Source organism: Cyprinodon tularosa, unplaced genomic scaffold (assembly GCF_016077235.1).
Source record: "Cyprinodon tularosa strain WSP-4 unplaced genomic scaffold, ASM1607723v1 ctg505, whole genome shotgun sequence".
NCBI classification, from domain to species: domain Eukaryota; kingdom Metazoa; phylum Chordata; class Actinopteri; order Cyprinodontiformes; family Cyprinodontidae; genus Cyprinodon; species Cyprinodon tularosa.
Genome location: NW_024039236.1, coordinates 486,951 through 505,956, shown reverse-complemented (window position 1 = coordinate 505,956; position 19,006 = coordinate 486,951). Strand labels below are relative to the sequence as shown.

Sequence of the window (19,006 nt, the reverse complement as noted above, 5' to 3'; positions counted from 1 at the left end):
ATGGATTTATTTCAGAGGAAAATTAATGGAGGATTATAACTGGATACTAACTTTACTGATTTGAGTTATAATAAAGGATTAAAACTCCTGCATCACTTCTTTTCTGTTCACTTTTATCCACTTATCTGTGTTGCTCTATTACATCTATTTTCACTTTGATTTAGATGTGTAACATTAATAAAAAAAAAAAAAAAACAACATAGCACATGTTGTGCCACATGCCATGATCATACTTTTTGGACAGTGGGAACCAGTGTCCATATTTCGTCTTGACAGGATGACCAGAGGAGAAAACGTAGCTTTGGTGAATAACAGCTGGGGGACTTCTGCAACAATGAGACAATGAGTCCCTGACTGCAGAGCTGCAAAACTGGATGAAACTCAAGCTTTCCAAATAAACATGGAAAAAGGTTTGCAGGTCTGGCATGATTAGGGACAGAACAAGCAATGTGTCTTTTGATGATGCTAATCATATCGTGTGTTTACTGCGGAGTAAAGATGAAGCTAATTGATGCTAAAGAATGGACTGCATGCTACGCTATGCTACTGGAATATGTGTTGAGCTGTTGCTAAAGCTTAGACAAGCTTTATTCACTAAGGATTTAAACACTGATATAACATTAGTGTTCATATGTTCCTCAAATGCTCATTATATTTCCATTACCAAGTCTGACCAAGAGTCATTTAGTGGAATCCTGATGTCTATTCGCTGCTAGCTATTTCAAAGAGGGTAAAGAATCATTTAGCTAAAGGTTTTTGGTTCTTGATTAAGCAAATCATTCAATAAAACATTATTTGGCCAAATAATGTTTTATTCACCTCATGGATTTGCATTGTCAATTGGTCTGAAAACATTCCAATTTCTTTAAAATGAGTGAAAAGCTAATTTGATCACATCCCAAATTCTTCCAGATAAACTTTGGTTTCAAACACAGAATCCATCTTAAACTGTAATATGTTTTTCAATTGTTTCCCCCTTCCTCTTTGTACATAGTAGTTAGTTTAGTTGAGTTTAGTTTTACTAGTCTTAGTTGAGAGTGTTAAACTGAAATATGTTTGACTTGGGGCTGAATGAATTTTGTTAATAAAATCTTATATTTTGAACAGAAGTTGTGGTGAATTTATTCCATGTATGTGCAGAAATATCTGTTTGACCATGATTAGTGCTCGAATCACTCTTTCATCTGTTGTTCTAACACACAGTTAGTAGGACTGTGTGTCATAAACACTATATAACAGCTGAAATTATATCTGATTAAATAAGATATTTTACCCCCCTACAGGGGAGAGCAACAAACATCTTAAAGTATCAGAGACATAAATTCCCAGCGGGCTGGGAATAGAATAGAACATAAAATCACAACACACATCTGTTTTACAGTTATTATTATCATTATTCTTATGTATTTGTTTATTTATTTACTGGTTATTATTTCTGTATTTTATCTATTTGCCCATGAGAGGGCGCTGTTTAATAAGAGTTTGACTTGTTATGGGAAGGAAAAAATATATTATTTTTGCATTAATTAACGCATAATTGTATTACTGTTGATTTACTGTGGGAGAAGGTTAGAGGAAAGCTTTTACATTTTAAATTTTTAGGGGTTTTTTGCCTTGTAAAGCAGGTCTATTGTGTAACGGAATCAAAACTCAAACAAAAGATTAAAAACTTTTTAAACAACATTTTGTGTTTATTTAGAAATCTCAAGTGTGTGATGAAGCTTTATAACATTCAACATAAACGGTATTTAGGATCATAAGATGTGGGAAATAAGCATGAAGGACGTTGCTATTTGTAGGGTTTATAAATCTCCTTTTTTTTCAGGTTGATAATCAAAACACAGACATCAAAGCAGAGTGCCTCCATGCGTGGCATCATGGGAAATGTGGTCTTTGTTCTGAGAATAAAACCATCTCTCAGGGACCTGGTTTTGATTAAAGAGCTCTTCTCCCAGGTAATGAAAGATTGATTAGCTTTGTTTACCTTGCCAGCTGTCGTTGCAGACACACAGCTTTTCTCCGGTCAGGTCGCAGTAGCCGTGATCCGGGCTGCCACAGTTGGCCCTGCAGTAGGGAATGTCACAGGCCTCTCCTTTCCAGTACTCATCACATTCACAGTAAACACGACCCGCCACCGAGTTCCCAGCGCTGCATCTGCCGTGGCCTGAGCAGTTGTTGGGACAGGAATTTATCCTGAGGAAATTAGACAGGAACCATGTCCAAGGTCATGAAGCAGTGCTTATACAGTGACACATCATTTATATTAATAATATTTAGTAAGTTATCCCACTTATAAATCATGGAGGTCTAAAATTGTCATTGTAGGCATATATCCGCTGTGAGAGACATAATCTAAAATAAATCTAAATAACACAAAAGAAGATTTTTTAAAGATTTTTTTTATTTGTATAATAACACAGACGCAAATCAGTATTTGAACAGCTGTCAATCAGCCAGAATTCTGACCCTCACAGACCTGTTAATCTGCCTTCAAAATGTCCACCTCCATTTAAATTCTCCTAAATTAGATGCACCTGTTTGAGCTGGTTTGCTGCATAAAGACACCTGTCCAACCCAAAAAAGCAGTTAGAATCCAACTACTAACATGGCCCAGACCAAGGAGCTGTCCAAAGACACCAGAGACTAAACTGTCCACCTCCACCAGGCTGGAAAGGGCTGCGGAGAAATAACCAAGCAGCTTGGTGAAAAAGCTCCACTGTTGGAGCTTCATTAGAAAATGGAAGAAGCTAAACATGACTGTCAATCTCCCTCAGACTGGAGCTTTATGCAGGATCTCACCTGGTGGGGTCTCAATGATCCTAACAAAGGTGAGAAATCAACCCAGAACTATACGGGAGGAGCTGCTCAATGACCTGCAAAGAGCTGGGACCACCGTTTCCATGGTCACAGCTGGTAATACACTTAGACGTTTGAAATCATGCATGGCAAGGAAGGTTCTCCTGCCTATACCAAACCTGTCAAGGCCCATCTGCAATTTAATGATCATCTGGATGATCCAGAGGAGTCATGGGAGAAAGTCAAGTGATCAGATGAGACCAAAATAGTCATAATTCCACTAACCGTGTTTGGAGGAAGAAGAATGATGAGATCCTAAAACATCACTCCTACTGTGAAGCATGGGGGTGGTAGCATCATTCTCTGGGGGATTTTCACTGCACAAGGCACAGGGTGACTGCTCTGTATTATGGAGAGGATGGCCAGGGCTATGCATTGGTAGATTCTGGGGAACAACCTCCTTCACTCAGAACATTGAAGATGGGTGGAGGCTGGGTCTTCCAGCATCACAATGAGCCGAAGCACACAGCCAGGATAACCAAGTAGCGGCTCTGGAAGAAGCAGATCTAGGTTCTGACGTGGCCTAGCCAGTCTCCAGGCCCAATAGAGAATCTTTGGAGGGATCTCAGACTCTGTGTTTCTCAGCGGCAGCCCAGAAACCTAGAAACTGATTGATTTGTTGAAACCTGTCGCTTTCTGCCAGCTGCTCAACCTAGAATATTCTACTGTCTGAAATGAAAATATATACTGATCTTCTCCTGCAATGTTCCAACACATGACGATTACTGAGATTGGTTTTCCTACATCATCCTGTCCAACAGGTCCTATTTAAGCTATCCTTTGATTCTGCAGGTCAGACTTCTCTTTATTCTGGTGAAACTGAAACAAGATCAAATGAAAAAGGAAGCCACATGGTCTGACATGTTTAGTGCTTCAGATCATCAAAAGCATTTTCCCCCAGTGCCCCGAATGTGTGCTTCAATTAAAACAACAAGATATGAAGCTACATCTCAAAGCACATTTAACTGGAGTAAAAAAAAGATTTAATTATAGTATGAAATAGTCGTTTATGAATTCTATTTAAAATAGCGCTGCTGAGGTAAATGGGGGTCATGGACCACAAGTAGAAATATTATCTTTTTGTTAATACCAAAAGCTGAATTGCTACAGTACAGGGTAGTCATGGCAACCAGTGTAACCTCCTAGTGTGTGTGCCACTCAGAGCCATGTAGCTTTATAATTGCCCTCCCTCCTCCCGTGCGTCGTACCACAAATCACTCCATTTTTTCATCAAGGCTATCATTACTGGCCCAGACAGGCAGGTGTGTCTGCTTTGTGTGACGCACCAACCAGCCAGAAAGCACGGCACAGGAAAGCTGCACTGTACAGCATCAAAATGTTGGTCTGATTTATTGCATGATTATCTGACAAAGACAAGAATAACACCCTTCTTTTGTTTGATTACATGGATTTCAATGAAATTTTCATGTCCTTATGTTGGTAAAATGTGTAAATCTTCTTTAAAAAAAGAGAAAAGGTTGTGAAAACTAAAAAACAAGCACATAAACCTACATTTAAAGTGGAAACTGTCATCTACGGGAGTATTTAAAGGTCTGATGGAGATGGTTTTTAAAAAATCTTTTAACAGGAATATGCCAAATGTTTTCGTGGCAAATTATTTACAACACAGACAGAGGACATATTTCTGTAAGACAAGTGGAATAGTTTCCTGGAGGTTAAAATACCTAAAGGGGGGATTTTCCTCCCAATACAAAAACTAAAACCAAAAAAAAAAGCTATTTGGTATATATATATATATATATATATATATATATATATATATATATATATATATATATATATATATATATATATATATATATATGTATATATATTTATTTATATATATATATATATATATATATATATATATATATATATATATATATATATATATATATATATATATATATATATATATATATATATATATATATATATATATATATATATATATATATATATATAATATATATATATATAATAGAACATGTTTTAAAACAGCCACCTTAAAGCAAAGGAAAGGGAAGGACTGTTGTCTGAAGCCATTTATTGACTTCCAGACCACTGCGGTTAACTTTGGCTGCTCTAAGGAAAAAGTCAGCACATAGTGGAGGTCTGCAGTTTGATTTTTAATCATTAATCACCATTTCAGAATGATCCTCCTCTATATTTAACAATGATATTAGCTTTACTTTTTATTCTTTTCTCTGTGCCTGAGCCAAATGATGACTCCTCCACTCTAGTGGTATCGAAACAATTTTTTTTTTCTTTCCAGTGTTTTATTGTCATTCCACTGTAAAAAGTACAGAGCAACAAAGTAAACTCTCTGCATTTAACCCATCCCCTTGGGAAGCAGTGGGCTGCCATTGTGCAGCACCCAGGGAGCAGTGTGGGGGTAAGGGTCTCGCTCCGGGACCCAGAGTGTCAGTCCTCAACAATACTCTACATCAGCTGTTTAATTCCTCTCCATTCAGGTTTAGCATTTATATGTTATTTTTATTATAACATTCAACCAACTTTATATCGATTCAGACTCACTACACAGTGTGCACTGCTGCCTGCTTCAGGGTCCCCAGAGAAAGTGTTGGTCTCAAATAAAGTGTGTGTTTTGCACTTGAAGTGCAGAGCTGTTTCTGCGCTTTAACTGTTGCTGAAGTTTTAACCTCCCCACTTCATTGACACTCTTCATGCAGCTGGTTGGTGAAGTTTTGCCAGAAATGTTGGATCTTTTCAAACACTGAAGGAAATCACTGAAAGCATCTTTGCTATATTTATAAATCTCACCAACATTTCTTCAGCTTTTTAGTGTTTTTCAAAAAAAAACAACTTTACAGTCATGGCTCAGCTTTATACGTCTCATCATCATCATCATCATCATCATCATCATCATCATCATCATCTGTTTACTACGAAGATTCATTCTAAAATGGCCAATGTTATGTTTTACCAGGAAAAATTTTTTTAGACATCATAAATGGTGACATAGCAAATAATTCAGACTTATGTACTACATTTTGCGTATTAAGAATTATGCTGCAAAATCTCATGGCTGGATCTTTGTCACCAATTACAGTAAATCTCTGATTTTATTCCTCATATGACCCTTCCTAAGGGAGCCCCAGAGGTCAAAAAGGAAGGCAACCAGTAAAAGTGTTGCCAGTAAAAGATTCCTTCCAACAGAAAGATTGTATTTAAAATAACACAAACCAGGAAAATTGTCTACAAATGTACAGAAATCTTTCAAAATGTGGGCTGTTAGAAACAAGAATGAGGTATTTTGACGTCCTTAACCTTTATTTAGGTTGTTATATCTCCGCAGAGCCTCACTTTCTCACCTCTCCAGGAGTTTTTGCAGCTCTGATGGATATTTCAGTCCCTAAACTCACTCTGAGATGGATAAAAGAAAGATGCAGCTCAAAGCCGGGAAGTCTTTCTAACAGGCTGTTCTTACTGAGTGAAGGCACACTGCATCTGTTTTCAGCTCTCTTGGTATTTCTTTACTGTCACTCAGACTCAAAGGCAGATATGCTCTACAGCTGCACATTGTCTATGATCATTCTAGACGATTTTCCTATGTAAATACAGACAACAAACCTCACTGCTCGTTCATTTAGATAAAGAAAGCCCGAGAAAGTTTGGCTTTTTGGGACTTTATCATTGTCCTGTGTTTTTGTTTTTCAAAACAGCTTCACAGCGCACCGTCCACTATATCTTAAATATCAGTTCTGTTTCAGGAAAGGTTTACATATTAATGTCTAATCTTATCTTTTATCTATCTCTAAGGACAGAAAGCAATTTGATTAATTTTAGCAGCAAAGATTAACTAGATTTTACACATAAAATTGGTTGTTTTTCTTTCTCTGAAAGTCAGGTTGCTTTCCAGTTTAAGCCTGTTTTGTGGTTGGTGTGATCCATATGATGAAGAATTTACACAGGCATAGGTGTATAATGCCTTTATGGTCACGCAGACATGCAATTTTGTATCAGCAATAGAGAGAGACGGCTTTAGGCTCTGCTGTGACAGTTCAGATAACATGTTTACTTCTTTAAGCATTAGGCCGCCTGCGTTCAGGGTGAAAGTACTTGGAAGAAAGGACCTGGGGACATTTGATGGGTTTTTTTATGCTTTTCACTTGCAGAATATTGTATATACAGGGGATTGGCTGACACCAAATATATTAGAACTGTTAGAGCTGTAGAATTAGTCTCTACCAGGCTCACCTTCTATCCAGAAGCTTCTTGGAGCTCTATCAATGTTCAATGAGCATTAGCTTACTTCAATATGATGAGTAAACATGTTCTATTCATGTGCATCTTCAGTGAGAGATATTTCTCCCTTTCTTTTAATAAGCAAAGAATATATTTTGTAAATGGAAATAAAAAAAGCAATCCAGAAAGGAAACTTTGATTTTAAGGTTTTGAGATTAACTTTGCCAATCTTGCAAATTTTGTTCTTACAAATTCAATTTTTTCAGTTGTTATTTTTTTCAAACTTTGTTTCTGCCGTTTTTATACTTTCAATTTGTTAAGCTTGTGTAAAGAGCGATTGTTTGTATTAGGGTAAAAGGGAAGAAATGTCATGATCTGCCCTGATACTTGACCTAATCCTCATTTCACTCCCCTGCCTAACTCTCCCAGATTCTAATCATCGCTAGGGGTGTGAGAAATAATTGTTTTGGCGATATATTGTGTTATTCGGCTGCAAGATATAATATAGATCTTTCAATTCCTAGTTTCAATTTTAAAAAACAAAACATGGTTTCCTAAAATAATGAGGGAAAAATAGGCAACCTCTGCATCACCACTCTGGTAGAAAGCGCTGTGGAGCCCTTTAGCTGTGCGGCGCAGCGCCATATCTGTATTTGAGGTCATAGTGGAAGACATGGACTGACTCAAACCCCAAACATTGACACAAAGATAACTAAATTATCTCTTCTGATGAACATATACAGCACTGGCTTTTTATCTATATATTTCATTTTGATATCTGGGTAAAATATTGTGAAATGTATTGATATTGCAGTATCGTGATAATATCGTATTGTGACCTGAGTATTGTGACACATATGGAATCACAACACCAATGCCAATACTTCCCGCTAATCAATGCTCATTTTATCCACCTGCGTCAGCTGCTTTATAAACGGCTCAGCCCAGCTATCGGGGTCAGATCATTGATGTTTTTTGTTGTCATTAGTTTGAGTTTTTCCGTGGTTCATGTCCTAGCTCTCCAGTGGGTAGCGAGGGTGTTTGTCTTGTCGTCTCCTGATCAAGTCCTACCTCTTGCCCCCTGAGCGCGCTCTGTTACTGTTTTGGCTGAGAAGGCGGGTGCTAGTTTAAAGTCCAGTAGTCCTGGTTGTTATCCATTGAGCATGCTTTGTTCCTGTTTTGGCTCAGTGGAAAAAGCCAGTTTAAAGTTCTGCAGTTCTCCTGGTACCATGTCTTCTCCCTGCCTCTCTACTGCTGAGCCTGCCTGTTCTGCATCCCAACATGTCTGCCTGAACTCTCTGCTGCACTCAGAGCATTCAGGAACCTTACTGAACGTTCTGTGGATTCCTGGAACCCTGGATCTGTCGGTACATCTTTGAATCAGAGCCCCTCACCGGGCTGCGGACTCCTTGATCTCAGAACAGCCCCGTTCTGAACTATTCCTGACTCGGTCATTATGACAAGGATTTTTTTTCAGATATCAGAAATACATCTTTAGTCAAACTAATACATATCAAATGGCCCACCATAAACTCTTGTAATCACGATAACATTACAGGTTTATTTCTTGAATGGTAGTGAATCAATGTATTCTATTGAGGTGAAAACAGCTGGCAACAGGAGATGAAGAATACAAACTTTATTTAAAAAGGTAGGACCTGTTCATCGTCTCATTGGGTTCCTCCTCATTTTGATCCTGTCTTCCGTTACATAGAAAATACTAAGTGGCTGTTTGGAGACGCTTCGGATGTTATCATCCCATTATCTGGTTGTTATTAGCGGTAATGTCCCATTGACTGGCTTCGGATTGTGCATCCTATCTACCAGTAGGCTCAGCAGATTTTTACCACCAAATGAATCCTGACCCTAAGCTAATTCCCTTTATTTCCCTGTGGAATCAATTTATCTAGTTATGTGTAGTCTGAAAATAATCCTCGTAGTTCTTCATGAACTGTAAAAAAATATATATTAAACAAACCAAGAACATATAAATCTCATATCCTTTAAACTGGGTTGTAGAATCCTCTCCCTATGAATATTAAATTTTCTGTGAATGCATTAATAAGATCTTCATCAAAGGTCATGCAATATTTGTTTTTCAAACCTAATATGTCTAATGGAACTAGAGAATGAGTTTTTTTTAAATATACACAAAACTATGACAAAAATCTGACCAATTCAGGAAATTAAAAATGTGATTGGCTTTAAGGAGAGTGGAGACAGAGGACACCCTGAGTTTACTGAACAAAAACTTCTGCTGACCAGATTCTCTGATGTGAATGTTACTAAGGCAACAGAAACAGAGGTTGATTAAACTCTCTTTGTGGAAACAGAAAACTCAGTTTCCCCGATTTCAGGCTTAGAAAACTTTTTCAACAAACCTGCCTTGTGAAACGGACCCCTGCTTCAGACAGATGAGCAAAAATTAGTAGTAACAATTACAACAACACAGCCCACTCTAAAAAGACACTCCTGGAAAGGTGTACCTTCGCTCCCATTGTATTTAAGGAAACAGCAAACACCACACCAATGATTTATTTCTCTTCTACGGGAGGCTCTGGGAGGTTCCATTCTGAGAGGAAGCCATCATGGAAGCCACCATCATGGCTCATGGCCAGGGGCCAGATCTCCAGACTGACCAAGGCTAAGTGGATCTTATGACATTTAAAACCAACTTGCTGCATAACAGACTGTTTTCGACATTCTTCTTCAAGTTTCAGGAACTTTCAGATGCTTGAAGAGATTAAGAGATTGGTGGAGGGGAGCTTCTATGAAATCTTCCAAATGCAAATGAGCACAGGTACAGGTCTGGCACGAGTCAAGGAGAGTTTCTAGCTAAATAATTTATCTCTTTGATGATTCTTGATCATGGCATGCATTAACTGTTGGCAAGACAAAGCTAACAAGATGGACCACTTGGTACGCTGTGCCAACATGTCTAAGCTGTTGTTTATAAAGCTAAAACAAGCCTTATGAAATTGTGGGTTTAAACACTGACATAATATTAATGCTCATGGGTTTTCTCCAAATAGTTACCAAATTGTGACCCAAAGGGATTTAATGGGAGTCTGCTAGCTCACTCAAAGAAGGTAAAGAATCAATTAACTAAGGCTTATTTTCCCTGATTAAGCAAATCAATTAATAAAACATTATCTGGCCACCTCTTTGATTTGCATTATGAATTGGTTTGAAAACATTCAAATTGCTCTAAATTAGTTAGCAGCTTCGGGGGAGAGTGGCAGCCTAGTGGTTTGGGCATAGGGCTTTGAATCCTGAAATTGTGAGTTCAATCCCCCACTCCCACAGACTGCCACCTTGGCTCCGTGAGCAAGACCCTTAATCCCACACTGCTCCCTGGGCGCTGCACAATGGCAGCTCACTGCTCCCCAAGGGGATGGGTTAAATGCAGAGAAGTAATTTCCCTGTGGGATTTATAGAGTATATAAAATCAGATATCATAAAAATGTAGATCCCATCCAAAATTCTTGGTTATCAAAAAAAAAATCCATGCTAAACTGTGTCATCATCTCATTATCATAGTTTTCAATCAGGTTTTTCCTTCTTCTTTGTACATAGTAGCTTATTTCAGTTGAGTTTCACTATAATAGTCAAGTTTTTAACTGAAAACCTTTTGACTTGGAGCTGAAGGATTTCTGTTCATAAACACTAATTTTGAACAGAAGTTGTGGTGAATTAATTCTATGTTTGTGCAGAATTTTCAGTTTGACCTTGATTTGACCTCGATTCCCACTTTCATTGGTTATTTTAACACACAGCCAGTAGGGCATGTATTCATAAACAATATAAAACAGTCCGAATATGATCTGCTGTAACGATCTTGGTTGTGTTGTTTTTCTTTAAGTTTCAAGTTTAGCCAGGTTTTTCATTGTTTTCTAGCTTTTTTGGTGTGTCTGGATTCATTTAAGTTGCTTAGGTTTTTCTGTCTGTCCTCTACTGCCTCCTTGTGTTCTTTTCCCTTGGCTTCCTCGTCAGCTCTAATCACACCTGTTCCCTATCAGCTCATTAGCTCTACCTTTGTTCAGTCAGCCATAAATACACTCCCTCTGCAGTCCCTCTTTGCTGGTTCCTCATCTTACCTTTCCTTAGCCTGGCTCCTTGATGGTTTTCCCCTGATGTCTCCATGGTTCTGGTTTGTGTTTGATTTATATGTCGAATTTTTGGATTCCTGTTTTTGTTTGCCTGATCTCTGATTAAACCCTCCAAGAACTCACTTATGCCTCTCAGCTTCTGCTTTTGGGTCCAATCAACAACCTTAAAACCAAATCCTGACATCTGCTTAAATAACATATTTCACACCCCTGCTGGAGTGATTAATAAATATATATTATAGTTGCACAACATTTGTAGTCAATCACAACAGATGTTAAGGTGGTTTGAATCTTTCTGGTTTTCTTTCTTAGTGTTGGGCTTCTTCAACAGCAGGTTGACAAATCCCAACTGGGCATCATGAATGAGAACAGCAGGACCAACCATGGAGATCCCCGCTGGCTTTACCCAGATAGCAGAGAGACAATGTGTAGACATACGAGTAGGCTATGTTGAAACCAGTCAGGTTGTATGCAGCATCGCTGAAGAAGTGGAGCAGGGCGTATCCAGACGTGGTCACCACCTCGGGTACGGACTCCTTCCCTTTCTTCTCTGGCACCACCAGCCCACTGAGACACATCAGCCAAAGAAACACCCCAAGCTCAAGGTTAATAATTAATAATAGAAAGATGATGTGGGGAGCTGCTGTTTTAAAGCACAGCCGCCCCGAGAGGTTTAGGATAAAAAGCTTGACTAAGCAAGCGCTCCCTGCGGAAATAATGACAGTGATTAGCTCTAAACAAAACAGGCACATTTCATTTTAACATTCTGCGTGATGATGGTTTCCCTCTGAGGATTGGCACTTCTTTATTTGCTTGCCCTGTCACTTCTAATATTTTCAACACACTGCACAAGCGTATGGGTCTGATGTGTCTTCTGTTTAAACTTGTTTCCTTCACAGTGAAACAAATTAAACAAATGTTGATATCAGGTAAAGGAACCTCAGTGGATGAGAAAATCCATCTCATTTAAACAATGAGAAAATAAAAGCTATCCAAGTCAAGTTCATATGAAGGTTGATCTAGGGCTGCAACTAACGATTGTTTTGCGAATGGATGTTCTATCAATTTGTTTTTTTGATTAATCGATTATAATCGGATACCCAAAGGTTCCCTAAAGAAGAAGAATTTTTATTTATTTTATTTTTATTGTTGTTGTTTTTTATCTCAAATGCAAAATGTTTATAATTTTCCTTTTTATTTTGTATAATTCCTGCTGTAAGAAGGTTGCTCTGTCAGCTAAAGGCATGTTTCACAATCTCTAAACTCCAGTGAACTTTTAATCAATTACTAAATTAGTTAAAAGTTATTTCATAATTGATTAAACACTGAGAAATTTGATTTATCGGATTAATTGTTTCATCACTTCCTAGACCAGGAGTTATTCTTGTCAAAGAAAATTAATGAGATTCCAGTTAGGGCTTTGACTAGGCCAATCCAAAGTCCTATTTTTGTTTTTCAGCTATTCCAGGGTTGACATGCTAGTGGGCTTTTAAGGAAAGTATTTCTAGGCTTCAGGTCCCAAAGCATCAGGATTTTTTTTTTGCTGGAGAGCAGAACTGACTTCATACCAAGCTATGCAGCTCCTGAACCACCAGGAAAACAACCTCACCATCATTCTAGACTGTATGTACAGTTTTTTTTCTTAAATGTTTCTGATCTGTTAAAGCGCTCTTACAATAACTTTAGTAGGTTAGTGTTTACCTGGGATGTTCATCCCTTTTCTGTTCCTTATGAAGTGAGAATCAAAATGTCCAAAATGAGTAGTGGAGTTTCAAATAAAACTGCTTGCATGAGTATTTATGTTCGCTGGAGTCCCAAAGCCTTAAAAAGGCATTTTACCCCAAACTGACAGACATAAATCATTTTGTCATCTGTTCTTAACTTTCTTTCGATTGAGACATCATGCACTGCTTTTATGGATATTTTATAGCCTACTTCATGTTGTCAGACAGGCTCTCTTTAAGTGATGCCTGCTTTCATAATGCTGTGACTAAGCTGGGGCTTAGTGGTTATTGAAATTTAAGCAGTCTTCAAGGATTTTGGTTAACTTATGAATTAAAAATTGGGAATTCATTTGTTTTATAACCTAAGGTTATAAAACCCCAGTAGATTAAACCAAAGTTTTGATAAAGGCTACCCATAAGGTGGGAAATACTTCTTCACAGCACTGTTGTTTCTAATGTTTTACAGTTTGTTTGTCCTTATTCTTAACTTCCTACAGCTTAAGTTTCCGTGAAAGAGAGAAAATTAGCGTTTAATTAGAGATAAGTGGGAAGCAGGCAGCTGGTAAATTATTGCTCTTTTGCTGTTGATAAGTAATGTTTGTGGCACCAAAGAGGGCTTACCTCATGTTTGGCAATTATGAAAAGCAAAATATGCAATAAAGCTCCATGAACAGTTTAAGTGGCATTCAGGGAATGATGTGAGTAATTGCTCTATTTTCACTCCATTGTTAATGCTTTGTGGAACGGCGGTAATTATGAGGCGCCATTGTTTGCCAATGTTTTGACTCATTTGCTTGCAGGAAAGCTCGTTTATCGGAGTTACTAAGGAGTGGGGCGAAGGTCTCCCTGGTCATTTCCATATCTTCTCAGTCAGAAATCTTTCCCATTCATAGCAGCGGGCGCTTACCTGAACACCGCAATCAAGGGGGCATAAATGGAGTCCCCGTCGTAGACGTACATGTGGTCCCAGCTGCACTCCGTGGCAAAGTGATTGAAGCGAAGCCTGAGGGCTGTATTGGGACTGCAAGAAAGAAGAGGAAAGAAAGTAGAGAATGGATAGGCACCACCAAAAAAATATATATTTCCAGGATGCTTCATATTCTGCTTTCTTAAGGTAACTACTGTATACCTCCAGTTTAGTCTGTGGATAATGAACTGGAGCTTTTAGCTATCTTGAAGTCTTCATGATGTGTTTTTTTCTTTTTCTATACAAGTTTTTAAAATGGCTGCAGATGCGTGTTTAAGATCACATCTTGGTGTTAAGAAAACTACAAGCTGAGTATGAATAAAAATGGTCAAAAATAAGGATAGAGGGCTAAAATCAGCACATGGATCATTAGCCAAAAGGAGAAGTCATGGTCTGGAAGCTAGCATTATGTCAGTGCCAACCTGATATAGAGAGCCTATAGATAACTCTATGCAAAGTTAAAAATTGTTTAATAAAAGATTTTTTTTTATCTGTTCATCATGAGTTAAAAGCAGCAGTTTGATCAGTGGCCTTTTAATAAAAAGTGTAGAATATAAAGCGTCTGTGCTAATCTGATATTCAAGTGAAGAAGCAGCTACAGCAAATGCACTGATTTCTCTACACAAACAGAGTTACTAGATTTTTTATGATCTAACTGATCAAACTTGAATGGGACCAGAGAATCTAGCAAACATAAAGCAAAGCCAACACATTCAAACATTTAAACCCATGAAGAAAATCTTAAAAAAAATCCTTGAGCTAACTGGAAGCCAAAGAAGAGAAGCCAACCCAGGATTCACATGCTCACTCTTCTTAATGCCTAAAAGCAAACGAGCTGCAGCACTCTGAACCTACTGCAGGCAATGGATGGAGGCCCCATCAAGCCCACAGTTATAGAGTTAAGGTAATCAAAGCGACATGTAATGAAGGCCTGAATGGGACGCCCTACAGCAGCAATTCCTAAAGCGAGGTGGTAACTGCATGTGAGATCTGGCAGAAATCATTGGAAATGATGACTCATTGTGAGATTTTTTTTTAAAAGGTGTTTCTAGTAATGCTGAATTATGTTACACGGTAAAATAAACAGTTAAAAGTTTCTTATTATCCAAAGTGGGGCCATGATGAAAAGTTATAGAAAAAACATAAGGCAGATTGGACTGAAGGTAAAAGATGAAGCAACTAGAAATAGTTAAATTTAACTACTGAGCTCATCAAATTTAAAGAACCTTTTTTCAAAACAACGCTTAAAACATTTATGATAGTAGCTCCTTAGCATGCCCAGGGCACTGAGGGAAGTGGCATGAAATGGATTTCCAAATGTTACAAGTGTCATTTGGCATTATACAGTTTGAGACACTCAGGCCCCGTCCACACGAAGCCAAACCCTGGCCTAAACGCACAAATTTTTCACCAAAACCAGCCTCTCATCCACACGAAGCCGGCGTTTCGGGGGTCTGTAAACGATCTTTTTTTTATTCAGCCTTCAGAGTGGGAAGATTTCGAAACGCCGTTTTCACGTTTCCATCTTTACGCTCTAACCGCATTTTTTTTTTTACACGCATGCGTCATAGCGTCGCCTCTAAACACGCATGCGCGACACAGTATCACAACAACAATGGAGCCGTTGCTGCTAATGCTACTCACCCTGCTGTCGGGCTTACAACAGAATCTTCTTCTTCTGGAATATCTCCAGGAAGAACAGAGCAATATCGACGACATAGTTCAGCACCTGAATTTGACTAAATATTAGTGCAAATGCCCAACATTTCGTCGCTTATTTTTGCTTTGGCACCACAGCGCCACTTACAGGCCTGGCATACATTTTGCAGCGTTTTCATGCATTCGTGTGGACGCTCACATTTATTTTACATCTCCATCTTTACAGCAAACGTTTTGGAAAATATCAGCGTTTCGTGTTCGTTTTGACTTCGTGTGGACGGGGCCTCAGTCCTTTACATCCATAAAATATCAAAACACATTTTGCACATAAGGGGAGATTCATTTGTGGATCATCAACAAAACAATTATATTAAATGTTAAGCTTTCTAAAAAGTGCCTCAAGGGGCAGCAAATACAAAGAACATAGTAATGGGTTAAAATGGAGCCCTGTGGGACTCCATAACTGAGAGAGGCAACATCAAAGGTATCCAAACCAAGATGCACAGAATGAGACAAAAAAATATCAGTGATGGAGAGCGCATGCGTGTGGAAGTAGGAATAGGTGGAAGCTTTGAATGGAAATAAAGTGGTTTGGGGTCAAAGCAAAAAACTCTGAGATTTTCCCTCTGCAAGAAAAAAAAAAAAACAGAGTTAATCCAAGAGGTAGAACCTCTGGTCCAAAAAGAGAAACAAAGCTTTACCTACGGACCATAGTTTGGGCCTGGGGTAGTAAGGGTTATAACTGGTCATTAAGCACCATATTTAAAGGCAAAAGTGGAGGATTGTTGCAAATTATTGAAAGGACCCATCCTCTCAAATAAAAAATAAAAAAATAAAATAAAAAACATATACACACCTATTAAAATAAGATAAGATAAAATAAGTTACACTTTATTGATCTCACAGTGGGAAAAAAATCACTTTTCACATCGGCTCAATAGTCAAAGAAAAGGGCAAAAAGGAGGAAAAGGTTCATGGGATATAAACAGTATATACATCATTAAACACGTGCACGAGCCCATTTCTCCTCGTGCATGCTCTGTTTAATAGTTGCTGTTTGCGTCGTTCATACAAACTTAATTTCCAAAAGAAGATTTGCAATTTGTCCACTATGTCAGACTGACAAGCTGTAAGTGAAAATGGGGACGAGCACGTAGGACGGCTTAATGTAAACATATCACCATATTGATTGACAGTTAGGTTGAGATGATCCACCCGGAAAAACAACATCCTTCTCTATACCTTTAAGTAAGCAAAGTTTCCTTGAACTAAATGTATTTGCACTTGATTTGAGTGAGTAAAATGATCTGCCAATGGAATCAGATCTCTGCACAGAAAGATGTCTATTCATTCTTTTCATTCCGTTGGCAGATAATTTGAACTACACTATCTGCTCAACCGAAGGACAAATACAGCTATTTTAAAACCTTTTCACTTATTCTCAGATAATTTTTGTATTGCATTGGTCAGAGCAATGGTGAACAATAGGAGAAAGATGGAGCGCTGCAAAAACGTTCTGAAAATGAGTAAAAAAAAATCTTAAAATAAGTGTATTTAGCCTTAATTTAGACTTTTAGACTTTAGACAGATTTTATTTGTCATTTTTGTTTACACGAGTGTAAAACAAAAATAAATTTCGTTTGGAAACAGCTCACCCGACAATTTCATTTGAGGGGGAATTTAAGATGATCAGCCAATGGAATGAGCAGCGTTCCCCTTACAATAAGGTAATTACATATTATACCCTTGATATAATAGACTGCAGTTTTTTTTCATTATCCTAAATATAAAATGCCTTATTCCATTTGCAAAGTGTCTCACTTACTTGTTTAATTCCAGAAAAAAATGCACTAAATTTGAGAAAAAAAGACTTACATAGATTTAAATTTTTTGTGATGAGAAAAGGCAAAAGAAAATACATTCTCTTAAAAAGGCTGGCTCCAAAGTGTCTAAATCTCAGAGTCTTCTGGAATTTCCAGCAGCAGCAGAGATATAGTCCTGATGGTCAACCAAAACACCAACTCATGCAGGGTGTGTGAAAGTCAAAGCACAGGAGGATGATGCGGGTGGCAGAATAAAACAAGTCAATTTGTAAGGGGACTGGAGGGCTGCAGGGATGTAAGTGAAACCTTGGAGCTTTATGTAAAAACAACAGGATGTTTGACAGGAGAATCAAATATACTGTGAGACACAGAGAGATCAGGACAAAGCTGTGGGTGGCGGATTAGGGCCTGTTCAGCTGAAAGTATAGGGATGTTTTCAGTTACAGGCTTCTAGTAACATTAACTTTTATAAAACTAAGCCTATCATGTCATTTATTGATTCTATTTATGTCACTGAATGATGTTGGTAAACACCATTTTAAATGCATTTTGTATAACCAAGATTAAACAAGTCATAACTTAGTATTTTAGTATTTTATACAAACAATCCTTCTAAAACTGTCTTCAAATTCATGTTCAACCATTTTTAGGAATAAGAAATGTTGACCTTTTTATACCCCTTTTTTTCTTGCAAGGGTACGCAGAAGAATTGAACGCTCAAGCAGCATTAGCAACATTAGCAGTTTGCCATGGTTTGTTTTCTATTGTTTCTATAGCTCTAACACAATAGGTTAAAAGTAAAACTAGAAACATAACACAGGAAAAAAACAAAAAAAAAAAACAAGCTGCTTTTACACTCCTGATTTTCCGGAAGGGTTTAGCTAAGGCTTGACCCAAACACAAGTTTTAACATCAAAAAGTCTGATTCCCAGGTGATGAATTCTTTAATGTTAGCCACTGGCAAAGAAAGTGAGAACCATAATAGTAATGTTTTCTCCCTGGGGTCCTGTGATGTGTTATGGTGTTACCAGTTCTCAGGTGTCAACTGGTAACAGGAAGATCAACATGGCCCAGAACTCTCTAATAAGAACAAAATAAAGCCAGGTTCACACAAAGAGGAACACTGTTATCTTTTTCACAGTAAAAAACCCCTGAAACATGAAACTGACTTTTTGAAAGTTTCTGCGACCGGGTTTTAAGAAAATGACAGTTTATGGTTCACCCACAACGCCAAATATCGGACGCAAAGTTTAAACGATAAATTACCTTTGCAGGTATTTCTAATCTCATCTCTATGTCGATGGGGGATTAAGAATTATCTACAGGAAGATGGCCTAGTCTAGTATTATTCAATTCCAATACTCAAGGTCCAGTGTCCTGCAGCTTTAAGTTGTGTCTCGGCTTCAACACACATCAATAAAACAGCTGGACTACAGTACATCTTCAGTATGCAGTGGGGTTCTCCAGAGTACTGCTAATGACCTGAAGGTTTGAATCAGGTGTGATGAAACAGAAACCCATCTAAAAGGAGCAACACAGCAGACCTCGAGGATCAAGAGGATTGCTAACACTCTGAAATGGAGTTACCACGAGGTGGCTAAGACCCTAGAGCAGTTTAACAGGAGAAGTTCCACTTAGAACAGACCGAGTCATGGT

At 38.0% G+C, this 19,006-nt stretch overlaps 1 protein-coding gene across 4 annotated transcripts in view; it reads right to left on the bottom strand.

Moving 5' to 3' along the window:
* LOC119795242 (attractin-like protein 1) overlaps nucleotides 1-19,006 on the bottom strand; it is a 437,403-nt gene that overhangs the window by 371,506 nt on the left and 46,891 nt on the right. For all 4 annotated transcript variants that reach the window (XM_038303135.1, XM_038303136.1, XM_038303137.1 and 1 more), the window contains exons 3-5: nucleotides 13,809-13,922; nucleotides 11,616-11,744; nucleotides 1,985-2,193 (exon numbers count right to left, since the gene is read on the bottom strand). In XM_038303135.1, the coding sequence (XP_038159063.1) occupies nucleotides 1,985-2,193; nucleotides 11,616-11,744; nucleotides 13,809-13,922 (452 nt within the window). The remainder of the gene's footprint in view (nucleotides 1-1,984; nucleotides 2,194-11,615; nucleotides 11,745-13,808; nucleotides 13,923-19,006) is intronic.